Source organism: Sander lucioperca, chromosome 9 (genome assembly GCF_008315115.2).
Source record: "Sander lucioperca isolate FBNREF2018 chromosome 9, SLUC_FBN_1.2, whole genome shotgun sequence".
Classification (NCBI taxonomy): Eukaryota; Metazoa; Chordata; class Actinopteri; order Perciformes; family Percidae; genus Sander; species Sander lucioperca.
The window spans coordinates 9,555,795-9,582,381 of record NC_050181.1 but is presented as its reverse complement, the minus strand read 5'-3'; the positions used below and the strand labels follow the sequence as shown (position 1 = coordinate 9,582,381).

The following is a 26,587-nucleotide window of genomic DNA, read 5'->3' as shown; positions in this document are numbered from 1 at the left end:
TACCTCTACAGTGTTGTGGGTAATGGTTGCTATGGTCTCTGTGCGTGGTTACTAGGGCATAATATTGCTTTAATCCTGAAGGGCTGTGGTCCTATCCTTGGCAGTTCACCTATTGTTATGATAATAAGACATCCCTGGGTAGCCAATGAGGGACAATCTTGTTTTGTCCTAGGATAATTGAAAAGGTTTCTCAGAATGGTGTGGTGAAATATTAACCCCAGCAAAATCACCATCTCCAAGCCTGAAACTCTCATGTAGTCACACACAGTAAACCATATCCCTGGACTGCTAGTATGGCCAGACTGTGAAATGCAAATTGGGATTAGTCCATCGCTTGGAACTACAAAGAAATGAAAATATTTAACCCATGCTGTCACAAGATTTTTAACCAGCTTGTTTCGGTTAAAATGTTAAAAGGTGGACATTTCTGGAACTCCATTATGTATACCAATGCAATAAACATGCAACCTGTAGCATTCTTGTAAGCGAGCAAACATGTTGGCGACAGAGGCTGCTGAAGCAGATTAGAGAATAATAACACAGTGAAGGTGGTGTCCAGATTGAGAGACTTCCCCTGTGAGCACAGACACACAGGCAAAGCAGCCATTCAGCAGTGGGATGGATCCTGACTACTAAAGAGGGAGAAAGAGAGATAGGGAGGAAGAGAGAGACTGAAAGAGAGAGAGAGAGCAAGAAATGAGAGAGAGAGAGAGAGAGAGAGAGAGAGAGAGAGAGAGAGAGAGAGAGAGAGAGAGAGAGAGAGAGAGAGAGTCCACACGGCAGAATATAAATCTGTATGTTAACAGGACTAAAGCTTGAGGTCTCGAAGCGGCTTCAGCGGTTATGCTGGTGGGGGGTGGCCATAAAGCATCAAGATGGTCTTCCCTATTAACTGAGGATCTGTGCAAATAAGGAAGTGGAACCCGTGGGAGCTGTGAACGCCAGTTGTCAAGCACAGTGGTGGGCTGGTCGGAGGTCTCTGACCCCCTCATTTTTATTTCTGGAAGAAAAAAGAAGAGCAAAAAAGACACGAGAGAAAAACGAAGGTGACAGCGAGGGACCAGTGAGCCATTTCTCTCTTTATTACTTCCATTTACAAAACCATTGCATCCCATTATCACAGCGATGTAGAGGCATTCTCTCCGGTTAGAGGAGGAAGGGTCCCATTGACTGCTGAGGCTTAGCACCTCTCCAAACGCTAGCCCTTTTCATTGCAGTCACCCCCCATCTCTCGCCTCTATCCTTTACGTCCGCTATTTTCTCTGTTGTTGTTCTTTCTTTTCTTGTCCCTTGAATGCTTGTTCTTTTCACACCACTCAGGAATCAGGAGGCATTGCGTTTTGGTAGAAGTGGGTGTTTCTGGAGCTGTCATTGTGTTTGGTGCCGCTACAAAGGACAGCTGAGCAGGGAGTGAGAGACAGCCTTGGAGATAATAAAATAGCATCCTGAAAGAAAAGGGGGGGACCTGGGACTACAGGAACAGCTGACAACCAATGGAAGGTGAATTGTGTTGAAAAAAAAAAACTGTTACAGAGACTGACAACCATTTTAGGGTAGCTATTTATTGAGACCATTACCACTTCTTGAGGGAATAAAGAAGCAGTGTGCCAAACCAACACTGCCGGTTGGATTCTACTATTGCTGTTGCTAAGCAAAGTCTTTAACCTGAAGTTCTTGGGCAGACAGTATTGATCATCACTCTACAGCCATGAAAGGAAGCTCAGAGGAAAGCATTAAAAGCATCAGGCCCTCCAACCTGCAAGATTTTGCTAACATATCTACCTTACATGGCATGAGTCACATATTTGCCTATGGGCACATGGCTTTCCGTCGGTTTCTTTGGAGTATTTCCTTTCTTGGTTCACTAAGCTTATTGATCCTGGCCTGCAGTGATCGAGTGTCATATTACCTGGAGTATCCTCATGTCACCAAGCTGGACGAGGTGGTGGCGACGAACCTCACCTTCCCAGCTGTTACCTTCTGTAACCTCAATGAGTTTCGCTTCTCCAAAATCACCAGAAATGACCTGTATCATGTGGGAGAGCTCCTGGCCCTCCTTAATAATAACTATCAAATAGCCAACCCACACTTGGCTGACCCTGAGCTTCTGGCTGCCCTTAAGGATAAGGCAAACTTTCAGAACTTCAAGCCCAAACTGTTCAACATGACTGATTTCTATAACCGTACAGGTCATGACATCGGTGACATGCTACTTGCATGCACCTTTCGAGGAGCGGATTGCTACCCGGTGAACTTCACCACAGTAAGTACTCTCTTATGTTAACATGCTGTAATTCTGCACAGTATACTATATTTTCTGTCAGACCTGAAAGCCTGCCTGGTTGTTTTATGTTCAGATGAGCTTAGCCTGAGTTTTAATGTTGCTTTAGCAATTTATTTAAAACAGATGTCTGGCTTTAATGTATCTGGTTCTCTAATATAGTCCAGTGTTAATGTTGTGGTTGTTATTTCTTGAGTGTTGTCAGTACTTGCAAAAGCTGTTATTGTTGGTGTTGCATTGTGTACTGTAGTTAATGTTGATGCTGTGCTGAGAGCAAATAGTACATATAGCTTGTGATAAGGCTAAGGTCCTAAAGTGAAATGCTGTAAAGATTTGCCTTTTTTCCACTACCATTTCGCTAAGTGATCTCTGAAGACAGCTTGACTTCAAAGAAGAGGGAAATAATTTTTGTTAGGTGTTACGTGTCCCTGTATTTTGAGGAAAGACTTTTTTCTATGAGGTGTTGTACTGAGGTCAAATTGATGGTTTAAACATGCACACAGGCATTTGTTATGGCAAGTCTGACAGCTGCTTTAATAACATTGTTTAAATTGAAGTTCCTAACTTATTACTTTGTTATGAGGTTGGAGTCGCCATGCATTCTGTTATCATTATTTTCCCACCTATTCTGCTCATTTAAATATTCAACAGTGCTGCTCAAAGTGATCGGTTTCAGACTAGTTATTCCTCAGTAGCCAGTGTGAAAATTTTTTTGTTGTGCATTTCAAATGAAACTTCTACCGGTGCCGTGGTGCTAAGTTATCACCAAGCATTCATACTGTGTGCTTGTATTCATTCAACACTCCATTTGGCTATGTATCCAAGGCATAACTTTTCATTCACCATTCAGTATGAATGAAGTTTACCAAAGTGTAAATGGTTTGCTTTTTGTTTATTCTGTTTGCTGATAATAAAGCTGCTAATACATACCTATTTAATGATAGAGTATTTAATTGAAAAGTAGTTTGAAATAGACAGTCACATAAATTGGCCCCACAGTAGTTTCATGTGTTATAGATTAGAGGTAATCAACTATGCAGTATTAGTTAAAGCAGAGACCTGGATCTCGGTGACAACAGACAATATATCCTCGTAAAGATCTAAACACACCCACGTACTGCAACTGCGTTATACTGTACTCTAATATTTTTTTAAAAGTGCTACTTACACAGGGAGTATAAGAAGGCCTTAATGTAAAGGATGACCTCATAGTCAGTTTCTGTAATTTTACTAGAAATAAACGTCCTAAAAGAAACATTATGTAGTTCCGTAGCCTAACTTAAAGGGTTAAATTAGTGCTTCAATTAAATCAGCATCATGAAAATGACCACACAAGAAATTGTGTTATAGCTGTCATTTCCCTGTAGTCTGAAATTCATGTGTATTATAACGTTTTTCCTGTCATACAACATGTGCTCTCTACTGTTACTGCTATCCAATGCAGCAATACAGGTTCTAGTTTAATCTGACTGTTTCATTACTATTAGCACATTTTGTTTGAGTGAAATAGAGACCCCCAAAGCAGTAGGCATAGCTCTACTTGGCTTAGTCTGGACTGCCCATTATTTTTATTTAATATTGGCCAAAAAGAAAAAAGAATTAAGATGCAGCCTAAGGATAGGCATTGGTGCAATATCACTTGTTTCTGTTTCACTTCCCACTCTTATTTTAAGACATTTTATTATTCTCACTGTGTGTCCTATATCCCATCTCTTAAATTGTAGGTTTGATTGAGCAACACCAAACTTACTTATCTCTCAGTTGAGTCTATCCACTCTTAAAAAATACAATTTATTTTCTACTGTGTATCTTTAATCAACCCAGAAAGAAATCCCCACAGATGGCCAGTTTTTAAGTGACTCACTACTGTCTTCAGAGTTGATCAAAACTCTTCTCTAGTGTGAGGAAATAAAGCAATAATTTTATATAGATTTTCAATCTTACTATTTTTTCAACTTGTATCACCAATATTGTGGATTGGGAATGTCTCCATTTACATGTTTGTTTCCAAGCAGCACTCAAGAGTGTCTTGAGAAACAAATCATTCATGGGAAGCTAATTGTCGTATTGCTTGATTGAAAATGCTTTCAGCGTCAAATAAGCTGGTAGAAACAGTAAATGAATTTGGATTTGCTGTGTGTTTTCTTGTTTTTGTTGGGTAAATTTGGTGGTCCAGCAAACTGAACTTTCACCTGGCCATGAATTACTGGCATCAGATTTGAACATCCTGGTTGATTCCCATCCATCATTGTTGTCTGTTGTTTGGATGGAGTGGGTAAAGCAGTGCCATGCCACACTGCAATATTCTCTCAATGGACAGAAATGTGTTTGTCAGGCCATACCCATCAAGCTGAGTGTTTGGTGATGTATCTGATAATAATCTTGCACAACTAACTAACTAATAGAGTAACTAAGTTCATACACTGCTTCAGTGGGGAAAAAAACACCCCCAATACAGTTTATTAGAAATCTTCTGCAGAAAACACAAAATCAAGACCTGTTTCTAATATAGCAGGTTGTGTTTTGTTGACTTTATCTAATAATATGTGTCCATGCTGTTTTCTTTTCCAAACAAATAATCACTGATCCCTGGCAGTGCACTGATATTGAGACGACTGCTACAGGACATTTTCAATTATTCAAGTTCTCCCACAGACATGTTGAGAGGAAAATTTACAATGCAAAGGACTGTGGGAGTGATGAGCTTTGACCTTGAATAAATGAAGGAAGAATTCCATTAAGTCTGGGTTATGATGCAGTTGGGAAACAAAGCATTCCAAATGTTTTGCATTGTAATGGGTGGGTGGACAAGGGAAGAATGTCAATTTGTGTTGCTAATGCAATTAACCACTTTAATCCCTCTTAATGATTTTATTTGGACATATGTTACCAATGTCATAACAATATTTAGATTTTCCTTATAGACCATGGCCAAATTTTAAGAACATTAATACCACCAGCTGAAATTCAAAATAGCTACTTGAACATGAAAGTTATGAAAGAAGTTAGCTCTCAGTTCTGCCAGGGCAAGCTATAAATCTTTAAAGTGCAGTTATTTTTTAAGAATATCGTGGTCTTCAGATAAGTATATTCTGTAACCCCTAGATTCTTAAGCTTGGATTTCTCTTGAGAAAGATGAAAGACATTTGACACAATCTCTTTGGTAAGATGTAAAAATCTACCTTCCAGTCTGAAGTGAAATCTCCTGAAATCTCACAAAAGCTGCTTTCTATCTCTACTATAGTAGTAATCCTGAAACCTCGATTTAGGATTTTTCTATTTAAAGATCATAGTAGGATTAACCAGATTCTAATTTAGACATACCAAACAGTAATTCACCTAAATAGTTTAATTTAATTTACTGGGAGTTATACAGAATTTTATTTTTTAGATGGTATTTGAGCTTTAATGGCTGTGTTCCTGTCAACAAAATGACCTTTATCAATATGTATTTATTGGCTTGCTGTGGCTATGAAAGACCACATGAGTAGCCTGTGAGCTGTTAGGGTTAATTTCCTCAAAATGTTTTTGTTTGGATGTTGATTGTCAAATTATGAATTGGTAAAATAAAATTACAACTGATGATTTTTAAAATATTATTTTTTAGAATATCTTAGGCCCCCTCTGAGGGCCTACAGGGCCTTGATGGTTCCCCACCGCCAACACTGTATGTAAATGGCACCTCACTCGATGATAGACTGCAGCTAATGAACAAGAGGTTGGTTATCATAATCATAATCATATAGTGTGGATGTAGCGCTCCATTCTTAAGTCTTTACAGGTCATGACAAGTCCCTTTGGGCTACATTTCTGTCCATTTCTTACAGAGTGTGTAAAATTGGTATTCATCATCACATTTTGCTGAAGCTCAGTCTTAAAGATGTGAGTTGTCTTTCATTTTGTCATTCAGATGACAGCAGGGGCCAAAGGGATGAAACATGGCTACAGTTGAGATGAGCTGACTGACACAATGTAACTTTTGATCTATACATTGGATTTTTATGTTTTGAGGCAGAGGTCCTCAACATTTGTAAACTTCTTTCCCCTTTAAAGTGCCCATATTATGAAAAAAATCACTTTTTCTGGGATTTGGGGTGTTATTTTGTGTCTCTGGTGCTTCCACACTAGAGCCTGGATCGGGCCGAATTTTTCTGTCCGAACCCGGCCCGAGCCCGACAGAGCCGTGACCAAACCCGGCCCGAGCCCGTCAGGTATTATGATATTTATGTCCGAGCCCGACCAGAGCCCGACACAGTTAAAATCTCGTTTTTTTTTTTTCATACTAATGACACATGTACATTTGTTTGTGTGGAAAGCCCGCTTTTATTAAGCAACTGGAAGGCATTCGGAAATGTCAACAGATGAGCGCATCAGCGCACACGGGGGAACAAGCGCACGTTAATAAGCTGTTTAATTTAAAATGTTCAATGTGTTAACCTTTCCTGTTTGCTTCGATTCCGACCGTGATCAGAAAACCAGGGGAGACTCGTTCGTGGTTAAAATCCCGTTTCTGGTGAGCAGATGAATGAATTTGGTTTTCAGTCTGGGGTTTATCTCGGACACCGCACACACTGTGTACAAAACTTTAACTTATTCCACCAGCTCTGCTCCGGTCGCATCTACACGTCTGCTTCCTCTTTTCTCTCTCTCTCTTCTGCCCACTTTACACACACACTGAGCTCTCTTAAAGGAGCCGCAGCACCATTTTACAACAAATGCCTTATCACGCTGATGTGACCGAGCCTGGCCCGAACCTGACCATCATTTCTAAATATCTGTCCAAACCCGGCCCGGCCCGTCGGGACCCGTCGGGACCCGTCGGGACCCGTCGGGACCCGTCAGGCTCGGGTCGGGTATCCATGCCTTATTCCACACGCATACAAACTTGGAAAAAAATTAGTGAGATACGGGTTTCTGAATGAGTCCTGCCTTCAGTCTCCGGGTGAGCTGTTCAAAATCGGCAGGGCTTTTTACGTCACTAGCCGAAACAAGGTGGCTAACCGTAGCATGCTAGCGCTAGCATGCTAGCTCATTCTGAATGGCAAAACACTGCTACAACACACATTAGTTCACCATAATCTACAAAACAACTACTTACATGTCCCTATTCTGCAGGTATTCCACGCAAAGTTGGAAGTGCGCCCTCGTTTAGAAGAAGTCTCCCGGCTAATCCTGCCTTGTAACTGACCAAAGTTGTTTAAACAGCTAGCTAGCTGATATTATCCGTACCTAGCTACTGCGCATGTGCAACTGCCAACAAAGATGTTACAGCAGTGAGATGTCTCACTCTGTAGCTAAAACAGAGACCTGAACACAGGGTGAAAAGAGGAGCTGCAGCAATGTGCAGTACAACAAAAATATGGTGTTTTTTGAAAATTAAACCATGTAAACCTATTCTGGTACAACCTCAAAATATAATTATGAACCTGAAAATGAGCATAATATGGGCGCTTTAAAGATTGTTACACATGTGCTTTCCCTACTATGTCTGCTATTAGAAAGATCTATGTATGGTTGTTGGGACATTTGTACTCCAAAATCCAGCATCAGTCAGGATCTAATCAATGAACATGCTCAAACATTTGTTTACATACCGGTATCTTCTTACCAAGTTTACACAGACATAGGCAGGCACAACACACAGAAGCATGCTTGCAGTCAGACTCATGGCAGCTGACACTGCCACATGGAGCCTTATGCACACATACAGTACAGGGATACACAGTGAGAGCATGCAACAACACTTCACAAAGCCACTTCTCATGAAATAGAATTTGTATGAAGTATGTGGGCTGACTTTATGGAACAAATCTATCCTCAAAATTCAGCTGGTGGGGGCGCTTGGATAGCTCACCTGGTAGAGCGTGGGCCCCATGTACAGAGGCTCAGTCTTCGCCGCAGCGCCTGCAGGTTCAATTCTGACCTGCGGCCCTTTGCTGTATGTCATTCCCCCTCTCTCTCCCCCTTCATGTCTAAGCTGTCCTATTGAATAAAGGCCTAAAATGCCAAATCTGAATGCCATTATCTTAAAGAAAACTGGTGGGAACAAGTAGTCTTTAAATCTGCATCATTAAGCTGATCAGTTTTAGTAAAATATATAAATTATTTAATCCACACTGTGCTACCAGCTGCTCTGCAGCAGCAGTTTATGCTGTATGTGCACACGGTGAAGGGAAGCAACATTGGAGACCGTCAGGAAGGAAGAAAACAAGATCCTCCACTGACTGTTTCATGAGTTTTACAAGAGATGATGAATTGTGAGAAGTTGTGAGAAGACGTACTCTGTAAACTGTCTCTCAGAGGGAGATGGGAAAACAGGAGAGCATATCTGGAAAGTAAGATAACTTGTAAATATATACAACAAATAGCTAAGGTGTGATACAAATTAGATTTGATTCAAATTTGGCATCTAAAGGTCACTTGTACTATGAACTGATTCAATTTTGGTGGTCAAAGGTCACTGTGACCTCACATAACATTGGCCATGTTTCACAAAAATGTCATAGAATAAATTGATAAAGTGATGACATTTCATACCTAAAAGGTCAAAGGTCATCTTCACTATGACATAATGTCCTGCAAAATCACTTTTCTGGCAACACCATAACTCAGGAACAGAAGGGGAGATTGTGACCATATTTTACATTTGGTCCAATACTGAATTTGTGACCTTGGGTCCCCAACTTGAAACTGGGGTGATTGTGTAGATCTTCTGTGCTGCCCGGGTTGAAAATGTGTGTGTGAAGCATCCACGTTTCGCAAAAAACCCCCCACTTAATTCCTTCTGTTAAATTCCTTAAATTTGTCAGACTGGACAGACATGGATGTAAACTGTAACTTGACTGGTTAGCGGAGGCATACAACCGTGAGCAGGGCTGGACTGGGGTAAAAAATCAGCCCTGGAATTTTAAGACCCAGACCAGCCCAACACAATCGGCCGGACACCATCAGTCCTTGCACTTATACTCCCCTTCAACACATGTACATACAAGCAGGGTCCAAAATTAGCACCATTTACCAGCCAAATGCTTGTAGAATATGCAAGTGGCTGGTAGATTTGCTTAACTCACCAGCCAAAAATAAGTAAAATTTTAACATTCACTAGTATTTGGCTGGTGGACAAAAAGTTAATTTTAAACCCTGCGTACCAGCCCCTAATACTCTCACTTAGCTGAATGTGATTTAGAGTCTAATGTTCAATCAGAATTACAACACAGCTATCAATGTGCGGAATATTGAAGTTTATTAAGAATATGATAATGTACTCACTGAATCAAAAAGGCTGCCTGGCTCCTGATGGCAATTTGGCTAAAGATTTAGGGTGGAGCATGGCTGTCTTGTATTGTAAACAAGTGACAAGTCTGTAAGTTAAGCTAAAGCTGCATTTTGTATACAGTTTCCCACTTGTGTTATAGTGGAATCTGGATAAATCAGAAAGCTGTAGTACTATGTTTGCAAGTGCCTAAACTTGCTAATACATAACTAACATTAGCTTACTAACAGCTAACAAGTCCTCTCTTGTAGACAAGGGTGCTAAAATAATCGTTTTAAGTGCTTAAATCTCAAGTTTTTAGCTAGCTACCGGCACTTTGTGGAGTTATTATTGCCGCCGGTGAGGGCGGGACTTAAATGTACTCCTTCTCTATGGCCATAGTGGGATGTGATTGGCCAGTGTTCAGATGAGAGACGAACCAGTGGGCCAATCATGTGATCTCTAGGTGGGCCGGTCAGTGAAAGACTAAGGATGTGAATGACCAGTGTTCATATGAAAGACACACAAGTTGGCCAATCATGTGATCTCTCTTATCTCTATGAGCCGAAAAAAAAAAAAGTTTTCGACCGGAGTGTGGCCCATTCAGCCCACACAAATAGACCGGCCCACTGGGAAATCTCTCGGTACTCCTGATGGCCAATCCATGCCTGACCGTGAAGCCGTAATTCTAGTTAGATTAAAACTCTGCGGACATTTTGCCGACAGTAGTCAAATATGTCCTTGCTCTGGTAGAAAAAAAAGAAAATCCAAGGCACTCTTCTTTAAAATTATTTAAAAAGCCTTTATTTTACTGGCTATTTCATAATAGAAAATGTAAAAGACATAGGGAGAAGCAACCCACGCGTAGCGGCACAGACAGCCTTCTTCAGGGTGTGAATGTCCTTGCTCTTGTTCTGCCAGTGGTTTAAGGGATTTAAACCATCTACTGGGTTAAATAAGTATTTAACTAACTCATTGGTGCAGGTTGCTGATTTATATGCACACAAGCAAATATGTTAAGAGTTATTTATTTTATGGGCAAATGTCAGCCCTAAGTACTTAATTATACACACTCATTATACAAAATTAGTCATTAAAGAAATATCTTTGGGCAAATAAACATTTTGTCCAACAAGCCTTGTGAGTGATGTGCTTGTCAGATTATATACGCATTAAACCTGTGAATACAGATATAGTCTGAATTAACAGCATTTGTACTGTAAGCAAACGTGTATACATGCTGAACTTTATTGGTAAAAATATAGACAGGGCAGTTTGACTGCACTAGGGCCTGTGGTCTCGGAATGAATTGCATGTGTCCCTGTTACAAACAGTGGACCCTTTGTCACTTTTACTGTAGGACATGTTTTAGAGCTTAAATTGCTAAACACACCTCAGTCTTTTATATTACAGGTCCTTTAAGTTACTTATCGTGGGTCACCAGTTCCCTGCTAATGTTTACAACCTTACCTTTAACACTGGGATCTCCATTACTTGGAGTAGGGCATGTGTGAGTGTGTGTGGTAAACAACAGCATATCTTAAAGGGAGAAGAGTGGTTACACAAAGAAGTATGGGCCTGTTTTTCTCTGCCATTGTTTTCAGTATCAAACCAGATGTATAAATAAATGTATGATGCCAAAAGGTGGGCTGTAAGTGAAACAAAGCAGCATTACAATTGATGCAGTTACATTTGGATTTCAGTAGCGTAGTTTGAGTGAAGCACTTCCTGAATTTTACTATGCGAGGGATTTACTGTAAACAGCCAGGTACTTTATCATTGTCTGTGTCACAGAGCAAAGCTGCAGCCAATCATCTTACAATCTTTTCATGTATGGCATTATCTTGCTTGTTAGATGTTTTGTGCGGCATGCTGTCCCATCGTAATCAAATAGTTAATTTAATGGGGACATAAAACAGTAAATCTTTTGTTTAAACCACAATTATTACAATAGAGACTGACAAGCTCTTTGCAGAGATGCTCAAAAGTCTCTGAGCTAGAGGTCATGTCAAGTCTCTAGTGGTTATCAATGTTGTATTATCTGCTGTGTTCTATCTAGGCTGCTTAGAACACTGCATAGCTATATATATATATATATATATAAGGAATGTAAGGCATGTAATATGTTATTATCACTCCTTTATCTATTAGTCATACAGTATTAGCTTTGATTAGTTGTTTGGTATACAATCAGTGTAATGAGGCTGCTGCAAAATGACAGAAAACACCAATAATGCTTTACTTTCAAGTCAATAACTGTATTTTGCCTTGTAACATCTACATACAATAATAACTAACCTATTTTTTTCTTACAGAGCACAACCATGTAATGTGCACTGTGTCTACAACTGACAGCTTATAAACAACTGTAAGACAACACATCCTCCAGACTCACAAAACTAGTGTAACGTTAGCTAAATGAAACTGTAAGGTGGCAGCCAGCGGGATGTAAATTATTATGTAAATCGACTACCACAAGTTTGGCAAACAAACACACGCTCACTCATCATTTCATAACACCTAGCGAACAACAGTCAGAGTTAACCTCCCATTGCTCGTAGCTAAAGCAAGAAGCAAGCTAATGTTAGCTGGCCAATGCTGAGCTTAACATGTTCGCTAAACTATCAGGTTGTGTTTTCAGGTGCCTGATGAAATTAGATGCGGTTGAGCCAGAATCCTTTATCTCGAGGGGAGGGGAATAACATTCAGCTCATCAGGCGTTTCCTAAAAAAAAGATTGTTCACGAGTCCCGCATCTCAAGTCGAGTCTGAAGTCTTTTGAGGACGAGTCTCAAGTCAAGTCTTAAGTCACTGAGTGTGTGAGTCCGAGTCTCAATCTAGAGTACTCATCTCTGGCTGTTATATAGTTAAATTTACTTAAGTATGCGTGTGTTATAAACTACCCAACATCAGCAGTAACATTTTTGCAATATGACAAATATTTGACTTTCAGTGTCATCTCAGGAAGGCTTAAACTGTCCAACATGACTGGAGTTTTTGTCATTTCCTCCAGCCTTGGCAACTCTCGTCTGCATTCCAGTCAGGGTGTCTGCCCAAGATTGCCTTATGTCACTGCTTGCATTTGACATCAGCAGATATCAACATTAGTTCCTACAGCCTACTGCTGCTGCAACCAAATGATAAGTCTGCTGTAATATCCCTAAAATATTCCTAAAGGGACTGTTACTGTAGTAATCAAAAGTTAGTTTTTAGTGACTTTAGATAACACAAAAAGCAATCCCTAACAGGATTTGTCATGTGTGGTGATGATCACTGCATGGCAGTCTTTTGCATTTTTATTTAGTGATCGTGAAAAGATTAATTTTGTAGAGATGATTGTGATCAGAAGAAAACAAGCTTATTATTCTTTGATCATTAGTACACAGGTGTTAGTTGCTTCAAACCTTGGTCAGAAATAGAGATGGGCAGTATAGGCAAAGTTAGTATTGCACTAATTACCACCCCATGACAATTAGTGCAATATAGCAGTAGTCTCACTGTCTGTGAAGATATTTGCTTAGCTGCTCAAATTCATAAAAAGTCAAACTCATGCAGAGCATTACAGCACAGGAGAGAACCGATATATATACGGATATAAAGGGCATTTTTAGAAATGTCCAGAGCCATGTGTATTTTGGCCATTCATTAAACATGTTTTCATTGATTTGTTTTTGGCTTTTGTTTATTGTTGGCCATTGTTCTACTGGTCCACCAAATGTCAAAAAGGCCCAATTTAGCTACATTAAAGCACTGGAAACAGCACAGTAAACATACAAGAGAATAGTGACTATGAACATTTAAACCTGAGGTACAAATAGCCACACTTCCCATTAGGGCTGGACTAATGCAATATTATCTTTCAACAACAGCGGAATTGTATTGTGATAACGTTGCCATTTTCAAAATATGTCGTCCAAATCAATGATTCCAAATCATAGTTAAAGGCACACTATGTAACTTTTCCCTCTTCGGTCCCAGCACCCACACAGCTCGCGTGGCTGTAGTTCCAATGAGACAACCTGTAGGGGGATCGAAGAGGGAAAAGTTACATAGTATGCCTTTAAAAACAAAACAAAAATTAGCACCGAAGTTCATTCATGAATTTGAGAAAAATATGTGTTACAACATAATCAATACTTTAAAAATGTAATTAACTGTTTTTCCTATTGTTTTATTGCAGGGAAGTTTTTCGTCATATTTTACACACAGGTGTAAGGATAGAGGGTGTTGCATGTTATAAATTTTTTTTGCATTGTAAAGCCCTTTGAGGTGAATTTGAGATTTGTGATTGGCAAAATGGGCCATATGGCAAAAAGATCATATCAACGTTTTTTTTTCAAGCAGGATCACAATCTCATCACGATTCTTTTTCGTGTTGGTTTTTAAGACTATTTTGCAAGTAACTGAACAGTACAACCCAACTAATTTCCCTATTTAAAAAAAAAATATAGCCATACAAGGTAACACTGTAGGTAACTATAGGTGTACTTTCTATACCGTATACTGTCCACCCCTAGCTTTTAATTTTTCTTTTCTTTTTGGTCTGCCTGACTGTGTGCTCAGACAAACTAGAGGCAGCCCGATTGAATACTAAGTCAATGGAAATACTAGCCTGGTTGACACCAGACCCTTCTCAGTTGTAACTGAGAGTGGGTCTGGGAAAGGTTCATTGACAGTTCATTTCCAAAGGGGCGTCACCAACGGACGCCGCTCAAATGCCTCTGGGCGCATTGGATACTCCAACCAATCAGACCAACGATCCGGGTTATGCTGCGCTTAGGTAGCTGTCATGTTGAATGTAAACAAAAAGCTGCTCGCTGCTCGCTGTCGCTGCGCTATCGTCGTCGCGTAAAGCCCGCCTCAACGGTTGTGATTGGTGCCTCGATTTCGGGGACATTGGAAATGGGTTTGAATGGGCTCTTCGCCAGACTGACTTGCAGAGCAAATCTCAAATTTGCCAGAAGTTTGTCAGGGTTTACCCAGGCTATGGAAATACGTGATTAGACTTAAATTTGCCCGAAAAGTAAAATGTTTCTTTGACTATAATGAAGGACTTTTAAACATCAAGAGAAAATTAAAAATCAAATTCTCCAAAAATCTAAGTAAAATTAGTTTTTCAAGTTTCAGGGTTCAGATGAGGAAGATCACATCGTCAGAACTGCAGTTTGAGACTAGTATGCATTGATCCATTACCTCCCTTATATTTGCAAATGGAACACATGACTCCTTCAATTCTCTTGAGATCAGTGCGACCTAAGGTTAAGCAATATCACTTGATGACATTATTTGTAGATCTATGCATTGTTCTTGTGGAAAACAGTCATTTGTGTTGTAAGTAAAAGTTATTAGTTTAACTTATGTTCATATCATATCATGTTTCTCCTGCAAAACAAGCACTTCTATATTTTTTGGTGTTGCTTGGGCACATGGAACATTTTGCACCTTCTACTGTATTTGCATGAGTGCTTTTTCCATTAATGTACAGAAACACAACAAGAAAGCACACATTTTTATTTCTCTGAGTAAATCATTTCTGCTTCCTACAGTACATGTTCAGAATATTTATTAATTCCCACCAAATTTTGCCCAGAGCTTGGAAACAAGCGACTCCTTTACTTCCTTACATTTTAGTTAATCAATCCACTAATCACACAGACAGAAATGTGCAAGAAATCATTTCACCTGTCATTACCTTGATTGTGACCTGCGTCGTACCATCATAAATAGGGCTGCAGTGCTTAACTCATTTACATTCATGGGATGTGGTGGTTTGTTTATCTTCACCAAGACCGGATTACTTATGTGAAGGCCAAATTGTCAATATGTCCCTCTGTATTGTACAAGCTCAGTTTATGACAGAGGGGAACACTGCTCCAGTTTGTTTATGGGAAATAAAATGCTTCCACTCACACATGTCCTGTAGGAATACTAAATACGTAGGAATAACAGCATTTCTTCACTTCCCAAAAGATTTTGAGAATATTTTACCCTCATGCTAAAAAAAAAAAAATGTTTGTCTGGTGTGAAATGAGATAGCTTGCTGCAGTCTTTGATTTACTATTCTTAATGAAATTAATCTGAGAGAGATTAGTGTGTGCCTCTGAGCTTAACAGTCCTTTTTTTCTTCATTAAACCCACTTAGTTTGCTCTTGGTACATAATGTGCTCTGTCATGATTTGTCCCTGTCATTTGTCCTTTAACAACCATGGCCAATACATTTATGTTTCAAAATCCTTTAATGTGTGGTTAATGCTAAATCCAGAGTATCCCTTTACTTCACACAAGGGTTTTACATTGGTGGCAGTATTATGTGCTTTTATTCCTTCTTACAGCTTGTGTGTTACATATTGTATAGCATCATCAGTGCTGACTTTCACAGTGTCAGCTGAAATATGTTGAGTAATACATAGTGGGTCAATGGCCCTCAAACACTTCAGTACTTGCGAAAATCCAATCTTACAGTGCCATGTCTAGAAATAGAAATACCATCACAAAAAGGCTTTCCAAAATGTTTATTTCTATAAACGGTTATAGTCTGCAGTTGTAGAACATGCTGCAGATGATGTGATAGCCCACGCTCTATGGCCAGGCAGAAGGTCACACCTCTGCTATCAGAGTAACAGACCACTAGAGCATTCCTCAACCTTCTCTGTGCATAACCATCTGAGCTGTCATTAGGACCGGAGCACTGACGTCAGTCAGCGAAGGCCGTCATGAAACTGATAGAATTATTATTATTCTGCAAATTTATCGCATTTTTCAGGGGCTAAAGGTGAGTTGATCTGGAAAAATACAATATATATATATATATATATATATATATATATATATATATATATATATATATATATATATATATATATTGTATTTTTCCTTTTAAAATTATTATCAAATTTGTAGCAGATTCATTTCCTGTCAACTAATTGACAATACATTGACTAATCGTTTCAGCTCTGAAAAGATCTTGAAAAACATGAAAGCATGAAAACTGAATAATTATTCCAGCTTTCAGCAGGGACTTCAACAGCTCGTTTTTTTTCAAAGGATGTAGCCAAAGGGGAAGTCGCTGCATTGACAAAGGGAGTACAGTGTCTGCCTTTTGAAAACTCATTGGATCATAATTATTTTTGTCACCCTATGATGGGTCCAGCTTTTGTCTTATTACTCAACAGTTAAACAACTGATTTTCTAGACCATCAAATAGACCAGTGACTCTACTGCAATGCTTGAAACTATTGAGTGTATGAAATTCATATAGTTAATAGAATGAATAGGTCTGCTGATGAGCAAACCGTTAATCTTTGTCACTGATTATGTCAGGATTTTTTTAAGACTTGCTAGCTACAAATTAATAAAAAAAAAAAATGTCAGCATTTCCCATGTTCTGCAATGACTAAAGTGCCATTAGCAATCCCATACCAATCCATTCACATGGACAAACCTAATATTGAAAGTGTGTTATTCATCAGATATGTCTAAACACACAACTACCTGTGTTTAGTTTTTGATCATTAGCAGGTTAAATAGATCAAAGCTTGACATATAAGTTAATGATTATTTTAGTGTGAACCAAAGAAAATCTAGCCGCTTGCTACCTTGGGCCAGCCTGTTAACGTGGCAGTCGTCTGTGAGGCATGTTACTATGCTGTTATCATGAGGTGCATAACTCTACGTTCAGCACAATTACCCAACTCATCTAACCAGCTCTTAAGCTGCAACAGCACTCTTCCTGCGGTTAACATGGGGTGCAATTCAAACTTTTCTATTTTCTATTTTCCCTCTGTATAAGTAATTCTATGTGCACAGCACATTGGATCACCAACATTTGACCATATTGACATAATGACATTTCATTACCCTGCTGATCAATAAATTGTATCTGTGAACATTAGGACTAAAAGAGGCATTCCTTATTCAAAGAATCAATATATGAACATGAGCACAATGAGATATTTTTACCCTGGAATATTTCAAGAGAAACGACTTAATTCTAATTCAGGTAGCGGTGTTTGTCCTGGCATTGGTATTTAGACATCATAAAATCTGATGGTCATCTTAAATGGTAATTCCTCTCAAAGAATATGTTTAGAAGAATATGTAATGTGTACTCAATCTTCAATTGTCAGTTATTGAGTAATTTATCTATATGTTAATATTTCATTCAGTCATTTACTTTGTGGAGAACGAGACCACAATTACCACTTCTGTTTATGTAAGTTTATCCCACTCTGTCTTATTCAAGCATAATAACCATTTTTTCTGTTGCACATCCTCTTTTGCCACACTGCAGAACATATCGGATGATACCTAGTTAGAAAACTAATATTGTTAATATTTACATTTCCATGTAGTTCGTAGCATTCAGTCAGATGCTTTGTAGAATTCAGTGCTCTTCATTCTACACACACAACCTTCTACAAACAATTTGCTACTACGCTCTTGTGTAAAACTGGTCTTTTGGGTTGCGTTCAAACTAATACAAGTTAATAATGTATTAGTTCTCACTCTTTTTTGTTTGTTTTTTCTTAATTTACAGCCCTCTGTAGTGACTACATTTTAATTTCTTAGAGCTAGTAGTATAACAACACAGACTGTTGGTGTATAAGGTTTCCCGTGTTTTGTGATTATTCCACAATTTGACAGCTGTAACAATTTAACTTTCAATTTATTCGTCCATCCTGTCTTCCTTTGTGTTTTCAGGGAGATGTTTGTTATAACTATGTACTCCCCTGAGACTCATTATGGCTGTGGAACTGGAGGATATAAAATAATGGTTTCACTGGGGACATGATTCTCACCAGAAGCTCATTTTTGGAATGTGAAACCTCCACCCGTGTGTGTGTGTGTGTGTGCGTGTGCTTGTTTGCTTGTTTTGTTTGTTTTGTTTGTTTCAGGTACTGGACTATTGCAGTGTGGACACTGAAATGGCAATTGTGTATTCAGAGTCACACCTTTCAGAAGTGCTAAAATGACTGTTGTCATGGATATCCAAATGACTCGGGCTGGGTTCAGAGTTTGGAGTAATTCAAAATTACAATGGCTCTCATTTATTAATGGGTTTGATTTGAAGCCTACATGCCACCTGTGGTTTTTAATGGAGGGCAGTCGAAAGTGGGCATTGTGTTATTGTGGAGCACAGCCAGAAATACACTGTAGGTGTTTGTGAATGTGCTCTCTCAGCTTGCACTTAGTGTAATCAGACAGTGTCTGTAACACTACCATGCCAATCTTTAGATTTGCAGTGGTTTCAACAATAGCACAATAAATGAGGGCCACAGCTCCCACTAAGTGTGCTGGAGGGGTTATGGGGAGGACATTGACAGAACTGCAAAACCTGCAAGAGATAGTGAAACACAATCTCACAGTTGGCACAGCACTGAATTCTGACACTGTATTGTTATCTGTAATTGTAATGACCTTACCTGAAATGTGGTGTTCTGATACGTGCGAGGAGGAGTGGTGAGTCATCTAGTTTGCATTTTCTGTAACTGTGCTTATCTCAAAGTGTCTCTATTCTGCAGCATAGTTCGTACCTTCCTGTGTGCTGTCTCCTGCCTCTGTATCTGAGGATTAGTAAACCTTTGCTGCTGCTGATTCACACATTGGCCAATACAACACACAGCTCAGACGAATATTAATTTTGTGGTGTGATGTCACTTTAAACAAACTGAACATGAGCATATTATTTGACATAAGTGTATATTAAATATCTGTTTTATGCAGACCTTAAAATCTGTGTATATTCAGTTTGGTTTTAGGTGTTGCATCAGTACTGGCTACAATAGACCCCTCTCAGCTTCTTTGGCTATAACTGCCTATGCTTTGAATAGCTTTATTTTAAAATTTCTCCCATAAAAGAACAGTTATTTCATTGATTATTTGGTGCCTCCAAATACAGTAATTACTAAAATAATGTATCACTGCACTTACTGTACATAATCCTGTTTGCATTTAACAAATGCAGTAGTCAGATAATTTATGTACCCCAGAAAACCGAGAGAATCTCTCTTTCTCTCTTACTCTGTCCTTATCCCCTCTTTGTTTCATCTCCATCTTCCTCTATGTCTCTGCCTCTCTCTCATATCTGCCGATGAAGTCTATTAGGAGTCTCTATGTATGACAGCCACGGGGGACTATTGGTTTTTTGAAGACACTTCACACTGAACACTTAAAACAGTAATTGTTATTAAGAAACATTGCTTTGGTAGCTGGACTAGCTCTCTCTAATGGCTGGTTTTAGGCTACACGTTTCCCAGATGTAGTCCCTTGATAATGCTGCAATTGTCAAGATTCTTTTGAAATCCTGTTTCGCTATTTACTCTACAAGCCGATGCCATATGTTAACTGTGAGGTCCAGTCAATATCATGTCAAAATGTTCTCGCATAGACTTTAGAGTCTCCTTACGTCAGTGTAGCGCCGCTGCTCAAAACTGAAGGAGATGCGTTTCTCCTCAGTGGGTTGTGGGAAGGCTCTCTGCAGACAAGTCAATGTCTCACTCAGTCTGCTTCGTCAGGCCTAACACGCCCAAGGCAGATCACTCTCTGCCTGCATATAAATTAAAGCAGATAGCCTTGTCCATGCTTTATTATCTGCTGTGCTGCTGAGTGCTCTTTCAAACTTCTCACTCAGAGGTGGTGCTTATTTCACAGAGGCTAATGACGGGCGTGTCAACCTCATTCACATGCTTCAAGCTGAGGATGAGTAACGACCACTGTCGTGAATTTATGGGAAGCGCTGCAAATGAATGATAAGTGATTCATTGCCCTTCTGTATTTGCCACACTTTTATTACAGTTCTAAAGCAACACATTTGTTTACAATCGCTCCATAAGGCACACTGTACATGTGTGTGGCTCATTTTGAAAAGATTGAACAAAATGTGACTCACACCAATTCATGGATATTACGATAGGCTCTGTTTTTCAACCAGGTCTTTTTGTTGTTGTGTTTTCTTCATCCTGGCCATGATTACTGGCTTAGTCATATTGTAATTAGCACTTACACGCTAGCCTCTTGTGTATAATGTAGCCCAAAGATATTGGGATGGTGAGCCATTTTCAGTTGTTTTTCTCTACTTCGGCATATTGGATTTGAAATAAAACGACAACTATAAGGTAAAAGTGCTCACTTTCAGCATATATTATTTAAGGGGTATTTAAAGGGGTTCACATCTATATTGGTTGAAAAGTGTTTTTATACATAGTCCCTCAATTTTAGGACAATGCATCCGAACGAGGCCACAAACGTGCAGCCAAAGCTATCAGAGGGATTTTCAGGGCCAAACCATTAAAAAAAACGATTGACAAGCCAATTCAATCACATGACCTAAATCCAACTGATCGTGTGTTTCATTGGTTTAGTTTTTTGTTTAGTTTAGTTTATTTGCACAAACATATGAAGTACATACCTTTTTTTTTTTAAAACAAGCAATTACCGTGCAGGAGAGGAGAGAAGCCTAAAAGGCTTATTCAGCATCCTCCCCTTGTACAAAAGAGGACAAAAATAAACAACTAAAACATGGTAATTTCTCTGCAAAAAAATAAAAAGTAAAACAAACAAACAGGTACTAGAATAGATAGTTGGCGTTATTTTAAACGAACTGGAAAACACTGATGTATTAAACTGCCAATTAGATTAGTTTACTTATTAATCGAAGGTGCCGGAACACCTTTCCAGATCGTTACGGCCCACTTTAACCCGTTAGTGTGACGCCACGAAAGCTAGACACACGAGTGTAGATGACGGTACCCACGCAGTTGACTAATCACTCATGGACCCTCCCCTCTCACACACATTAGCCAACTCTGCTCCCTCCTCGTTTTTCAACATGAAATAATAAAAAATGTCGTCAAATGTGCAGGTCACACGTGTGCGACTGCTAGTAGTTGTGGTCACAGTCTGGAGCCCTGCTGCTGTATATTCCAACCTGTTACTGCACCCTGTGAAAAGTCTTTGTATAGACCCTGGTCACAATTTTTTAAAAGAACGAATATGAGGGATCTGTATCGTTATGTTGAAAAAGCTACTATTGGCTGTAAGATTTTTTTAATTTTAAAATATTGATATCAGTGTTGGCCTCAGAAATCCAGTACCGGTTACACTGTAGTCCCTGGAGTCCAGAGCCAGCACAATAAAATGTAATTTTCTAAATAGACTTTGCTGTCTTCATCTACATCATTTTACATTCTTCTACATACTCAACATCAGTTACTTTGGGGTTTTCTAAACTGTGTTCTGCAACAGCAATGTCTTATCTGCTCAATACATTTCTTGAGTCTGTGTTTGGGTTCGCTAATCTAAATTGCTCATGGAGAACCTAATACAAGGGTTTAAGATGCAGAATAGAAAATCAGCCTTGGCTCTTTCATTATCCTAATGAACTCATTATGGGTCTGATAATTGTCCTCAGTTGGTACAACTGATTGGAAGCTGTTGGCAAGTAATATTTCACTACAAATGTAATTTCTTTATTTCAGTATGTGTTAATATAAGAAACACTACCACATTATGTAACTACACAGGCATAGTTATTGCCACAGCAATTGCTAGCAATCTAATTGCCATGTTGTCATTATAAATGCTGCCGTAATTCCAGTTTCATAAGGGTTGTTTTCATCTGTTAGATCATCTTCCCTCCTCTTACACATGCATTATTAAAAGAGTACCAAAAAATATGAAATTAGTTAAACCAGAGAAATGGAACATGTGACAAGATTAGCTCGATCCATGGGAATCTGCCCACATGAAGTTTGGGAACAACAGTTGTGCTAGTGATTCAAACTGGGGATTTTCAGGACATACCGCACATGGAAGGGTTAAGAGTGCTTCACATCGGTTTGGATAGACTTCTAGCTGCTGAATCAATTCTCAACGGAAATAAGAAATCTCCACTGGCTTTGAAATTGGAGAGAAATAAGTTTCTGTGGTTCTATCTTGAAGGAAAAGGAAGGGGAACAAAAAGACAGGCAGATAGTGCTTGAATGCAAATTGTTATGCAGTATTACTCATAGATATGCATCTCATTTGAGACCTATGTTTTTTTTTTTTTTTTACCTATTATCAGAGGCATTTCTGCCTGAGTCAGTGTCTGAGCAGGGGCAATGCTCACTTAGACTGCTGTTCCTCCTAATTTGTCAGGTTAGGTCCATCCTCATTCAGGCTTGTCGCAGACTATCTTTCCTCCAGTCCTTTTTTAAAGAGGATTTCACTCATGCCTTCTACCTCCTTCACCCACAGCACACAACCCAATCTAATTTACCAGCCCAATTTCCTCTCTTGTCTGCAAACCAGAGCCAATGTGAAAAATGCCATGTTCTTGTCTACTGTAGTGTGAATGTGAAGGCCCATTCTCTGACATGTTTGGCACATGATGGCAGCGCCTGGCCTGACACCAACGCATCACACTGTGAACACTGTCTGCATGTGATAAATAGTACACGAATGTGAATTCTGGCTTCATGTTAGAAAATGACTGTACATTTTTAGTACGTTATGTTTAATTGTAGCCTGTAAGATGCTTTATTGTGCTCACATCTTTGATATCCTGTTTTCACTGCTGTGGTGTTTCTGCACTGCATTTCCTAGTCAATTAGTATCACCAATAATGTGATGTTTTTGCCTTTTTTTTCTTTTCTTTGTCTGCTCTGTTTAGACATGGATGTTACTGCTATAGTAAGTGCTGAGTACTTCTTATTATGTACTACAAACAATTGCTGCTAGTAGTGTAATATCTGTCACATGCTTTGCAGCAGAAGATTTTATCCTGGAACACATACTGGTTTACCTGTGTATAGATCGACTCTTATGCAGTGACGTCAACAGGGGTATATGTATTCATGCAAACTTAGTATGAGAAATATCAACAAAAGTCAAGTCTTGCTGGAACTCTAAAATCACAGTACAGAATTTCATAATTCTGAAGTTCAGCTTCTCCCACACGCCACAGGCATGTTCTGGCAGAAGGGTGCTCGGCTTGTACCAGGGGGTGAGAAACGGCTCCCTCAGCCAGCAGGATAACATTCTCCTCCCCTCCAGTCTCATAGAACCACCTCCTGCCAAGAGCCTCCTACTGCACTGCCACCTGGTATTCTGTTGTAAATCTAATCCCAGCCGGAGACCCATCCATAAGGCAGCCAGGTTTCCTTATGAAGCTGTAGTCCCACCACCAGACCTTAGCAAGGACCCTGGCAGCGACTTGTATGAATAAGAGAGCGTCAGTGCCAAGTGTTTAGCTAATCTTCTTTGTTTAGGTGTGATTGAATTACAGGATTGAATAAGCAGAAAATTAATTGTTGACTTTTAATACCATCTCCAGAAATGTGTTGTCCAATAAGGGTATTCATTAGTGCTGTCAAACCATTAAAATATTTAATCGCAATTAATCACAATTAATCGCACATTTGTATCTATTCTAAATCCTTGATTTCTTTTTGGCCCATTATTTTTTCTCATTTTAATACTCTTAACATGAAAAAGTGGATCGGCTTGCTTTGTGCAAATGTTTTTTTTTAAGTTTGTTCTTAGTTGTGGTATCCATGTGCTTCTGTCTGAAGCATAGACTGTTGTTATTAATATATATATATATATATATATATATATATATATATATATATATATATATATATATGGTCCATTGTTGCCTGGCTTTGACGAGGGGGCGGAGAATTCGCATCAGCTGTGTGCTTGGTATCAAGTGGTATTTCAGACTGGACGTGCTGCGATGATAGCTCAGTTCACAACGACAAAACACACAGATCACTTTGGTCTTGTCAATGAAACCATTTGGCAACTATTTAAAAGTAAACTTTCCATTCAGAATCTTATTGGCATTCATTTCGGCGTCTCGCGCTCGCCATCCACTCAAAACGTAACGTTGTGTGTGCGGCGTGCCTGTTGTTTTGTTTCCGGTCTAGCTAGATCCGGTGTGGTGTTGTAGTTTTTCTAACGTTACTAGTTGTTGCAACAGCATGTGAAAAAAAACTACAAAGTTTGCTAGGCCAAAAAGAACATTAATCTTGCGATAAAAAATTGACGTCGTTAAAATGGGTTTGCGTTAACGCCATTAATAACGCGTTTAACTGACAGCACTAGTATTCATTGATGGAAAGCATCAAACTTATGAATGAGACAACTTTTTAAATCAAAAGGTCTGTTTCATAATTCTAAAATCCTAAATCCAGGAGTTAAAAATAAAAGAATGTTTGTGTTGATATAACAACTGTCTTTTGTTAAACAACGGCAAAGGCACTTAAATCAGTGGCAAGCTTTTGATACAGGAGGGCAGAGCCACACAGGGACCTAGACATTTGGTTATTCTGTATGAGGAGGGATGTGTCTGACCTTTTTAAATGGAATTTTCCCTAAGAGCAGTCGCCAGTGACCAAATTTAAGTCTTCAATCTTGTAGATGTAAACTCTGACATTCAGAGCTCTTATGTTTATCTCATTGATTCAGCAAACGTCAAGCACCAAAGCATTGCAAGCAAATTTCCAGCTTCCCTCCCCTCCACCCACCATTTTTTGCCTCCTTTTTAGAGTTGTGCAAATGGTGAATACAAATTGTATGTGATATTTAAACAGCCATAACATTTGCCTAAATCAAACAGTCATTGCCCAAAGCAGGTTGCCTTCATCAGCAGCATGTTAAAAACGTGCTCTTGATCAGTGTAATTTGCCCTGCTGTCTTTAGTGGGAATACAGCACAGCCGTATGCTTAGAGGTGACAAGGCTGCTGTCAGAGGCTGCAGCACAAACTTTGACTGAAGTTAGTAAATGTCTAATAACTTATGAATCAAAGTTGTTGTTAATTATTATAATGAAATTGCCCATCCACGGTCATTTAGGTCATGTCGCAATAAACACAGCATTTCAGAATCAATTATTAATTTAATAAACAGAAAGGGGGGCACTAGTTTCAGACCCTTACTCCAGTGCACTGTGTGCAACAGTATTTACTCATGCTGTCTTAACTGGCAGTTAATCTAACTGGTGTTGAAGAAGTATGAGATGATGATTAAGATGAGTAAGAGATGGTACAATGCTTACACTTCCAATAGTAAAGTCCAATATTAACTCTCTTTTAGCTCTGTTTTAGGTCTCTACCAACTCCTGAAGGAAATATCTGAAACTTCAGCCCGCTAAATGCTCCATTAAGTTCGCCAGCTAGTCTCTAATTGTGTCTGTCTGCTGTTTGGTGCTGCGCGGTGTACTGTGTACTGTGAGTTTTTAGAGCTTTAAGGCTGAAATCAGCTGCCTGCTGTGACTGAAAAGACACTGAGAGCAGTGAGAGTGAACCAAAATAGTAATAGGCTGGACAGCTAAACAATGAGCTGTAACTCACTATAAAGCTAGGTTCATCACTACGAGCGACCTTTTTCACATTGTCACCTTGTCATTTGGTACATTGTTGAAAAATAGATTTTAGCCACTTTAAGTTATTTTATTCCCCCCCCCACCCTTATCTCAAAGAGTCACTTTACTTTTTTCTTATCCGTAAACATATTAGCTGTACGTTATGCTGTGTATTTTCTCTCAGGCAGATATTAGGAAGCAGCTGGATGAGGACATACATGCTACTGGCATACTGGCATAGTTTAACTGCCAAGCATCTTTACATGAAGGAATGATGAGTCACACCACACGCTTGTCTTCGCAGCCCAGACCTGACCGGAGTGGATCTGCAGATTCATGTCAAGGCAGAAAAATGTTGGGCACACTCCGCTAATTTCTCATGGCTGAGTGCCACTCGGGCTCGCCCGGCCCAGGGAGCACCGCTTTTTGCCCGGGGAACACAGTATACACGCAATCCATCATAGAGCCACCACGATCAGCTATCCAGCCAGCCTCAGCTGGATCTAAGCACCGAAAGCACACTTCATTGATTAATGGAGTAGCTGGGTGTCTAATAAATGTCTTTATGTACCTCACATTTCAAACAAATCGCACCAAATCAGAGTCTTTAGGGATGTGCTTTAGTTTTTTTTTTTTTTTTTTGCTGGCTTTATCCAATGTAACAATTACTGTTTTAACACATTGGGTATTTGTAGGCAAGTCATTT

The 26,587-nt window shown here is 39.3% G+C and overlaps 1 protein-coding gene across 1 annotated transcript in view; it reads left to right on the top strand.

The window, feature by feature from the left end:
• The first annotated feature begins 711 nt into the window (after positions 1-711).
• The window catches only part of asic1c (acid-sensing (proton-gated) ion channel 1c), a 99,777-nt gene continuing 73,901 nt past the window's right edge, over positions 712-26,587 (top strand). Inside the window, exons 1-2 of the mRNA XM_036005352.1 lie at positions 712-1,063; positions 1,321-2,263. Of these exons, the coding sequence (XP_035861245.1) occupies positions 1,709-2,263 (555 nt within the window). The 5' untranslated portion in view covers positions 712-1,063; positions 1,321-1,708. The remainder of the gene's footprint in view (positions 1,064-1,320; positions 2,264-26,587) is intronic.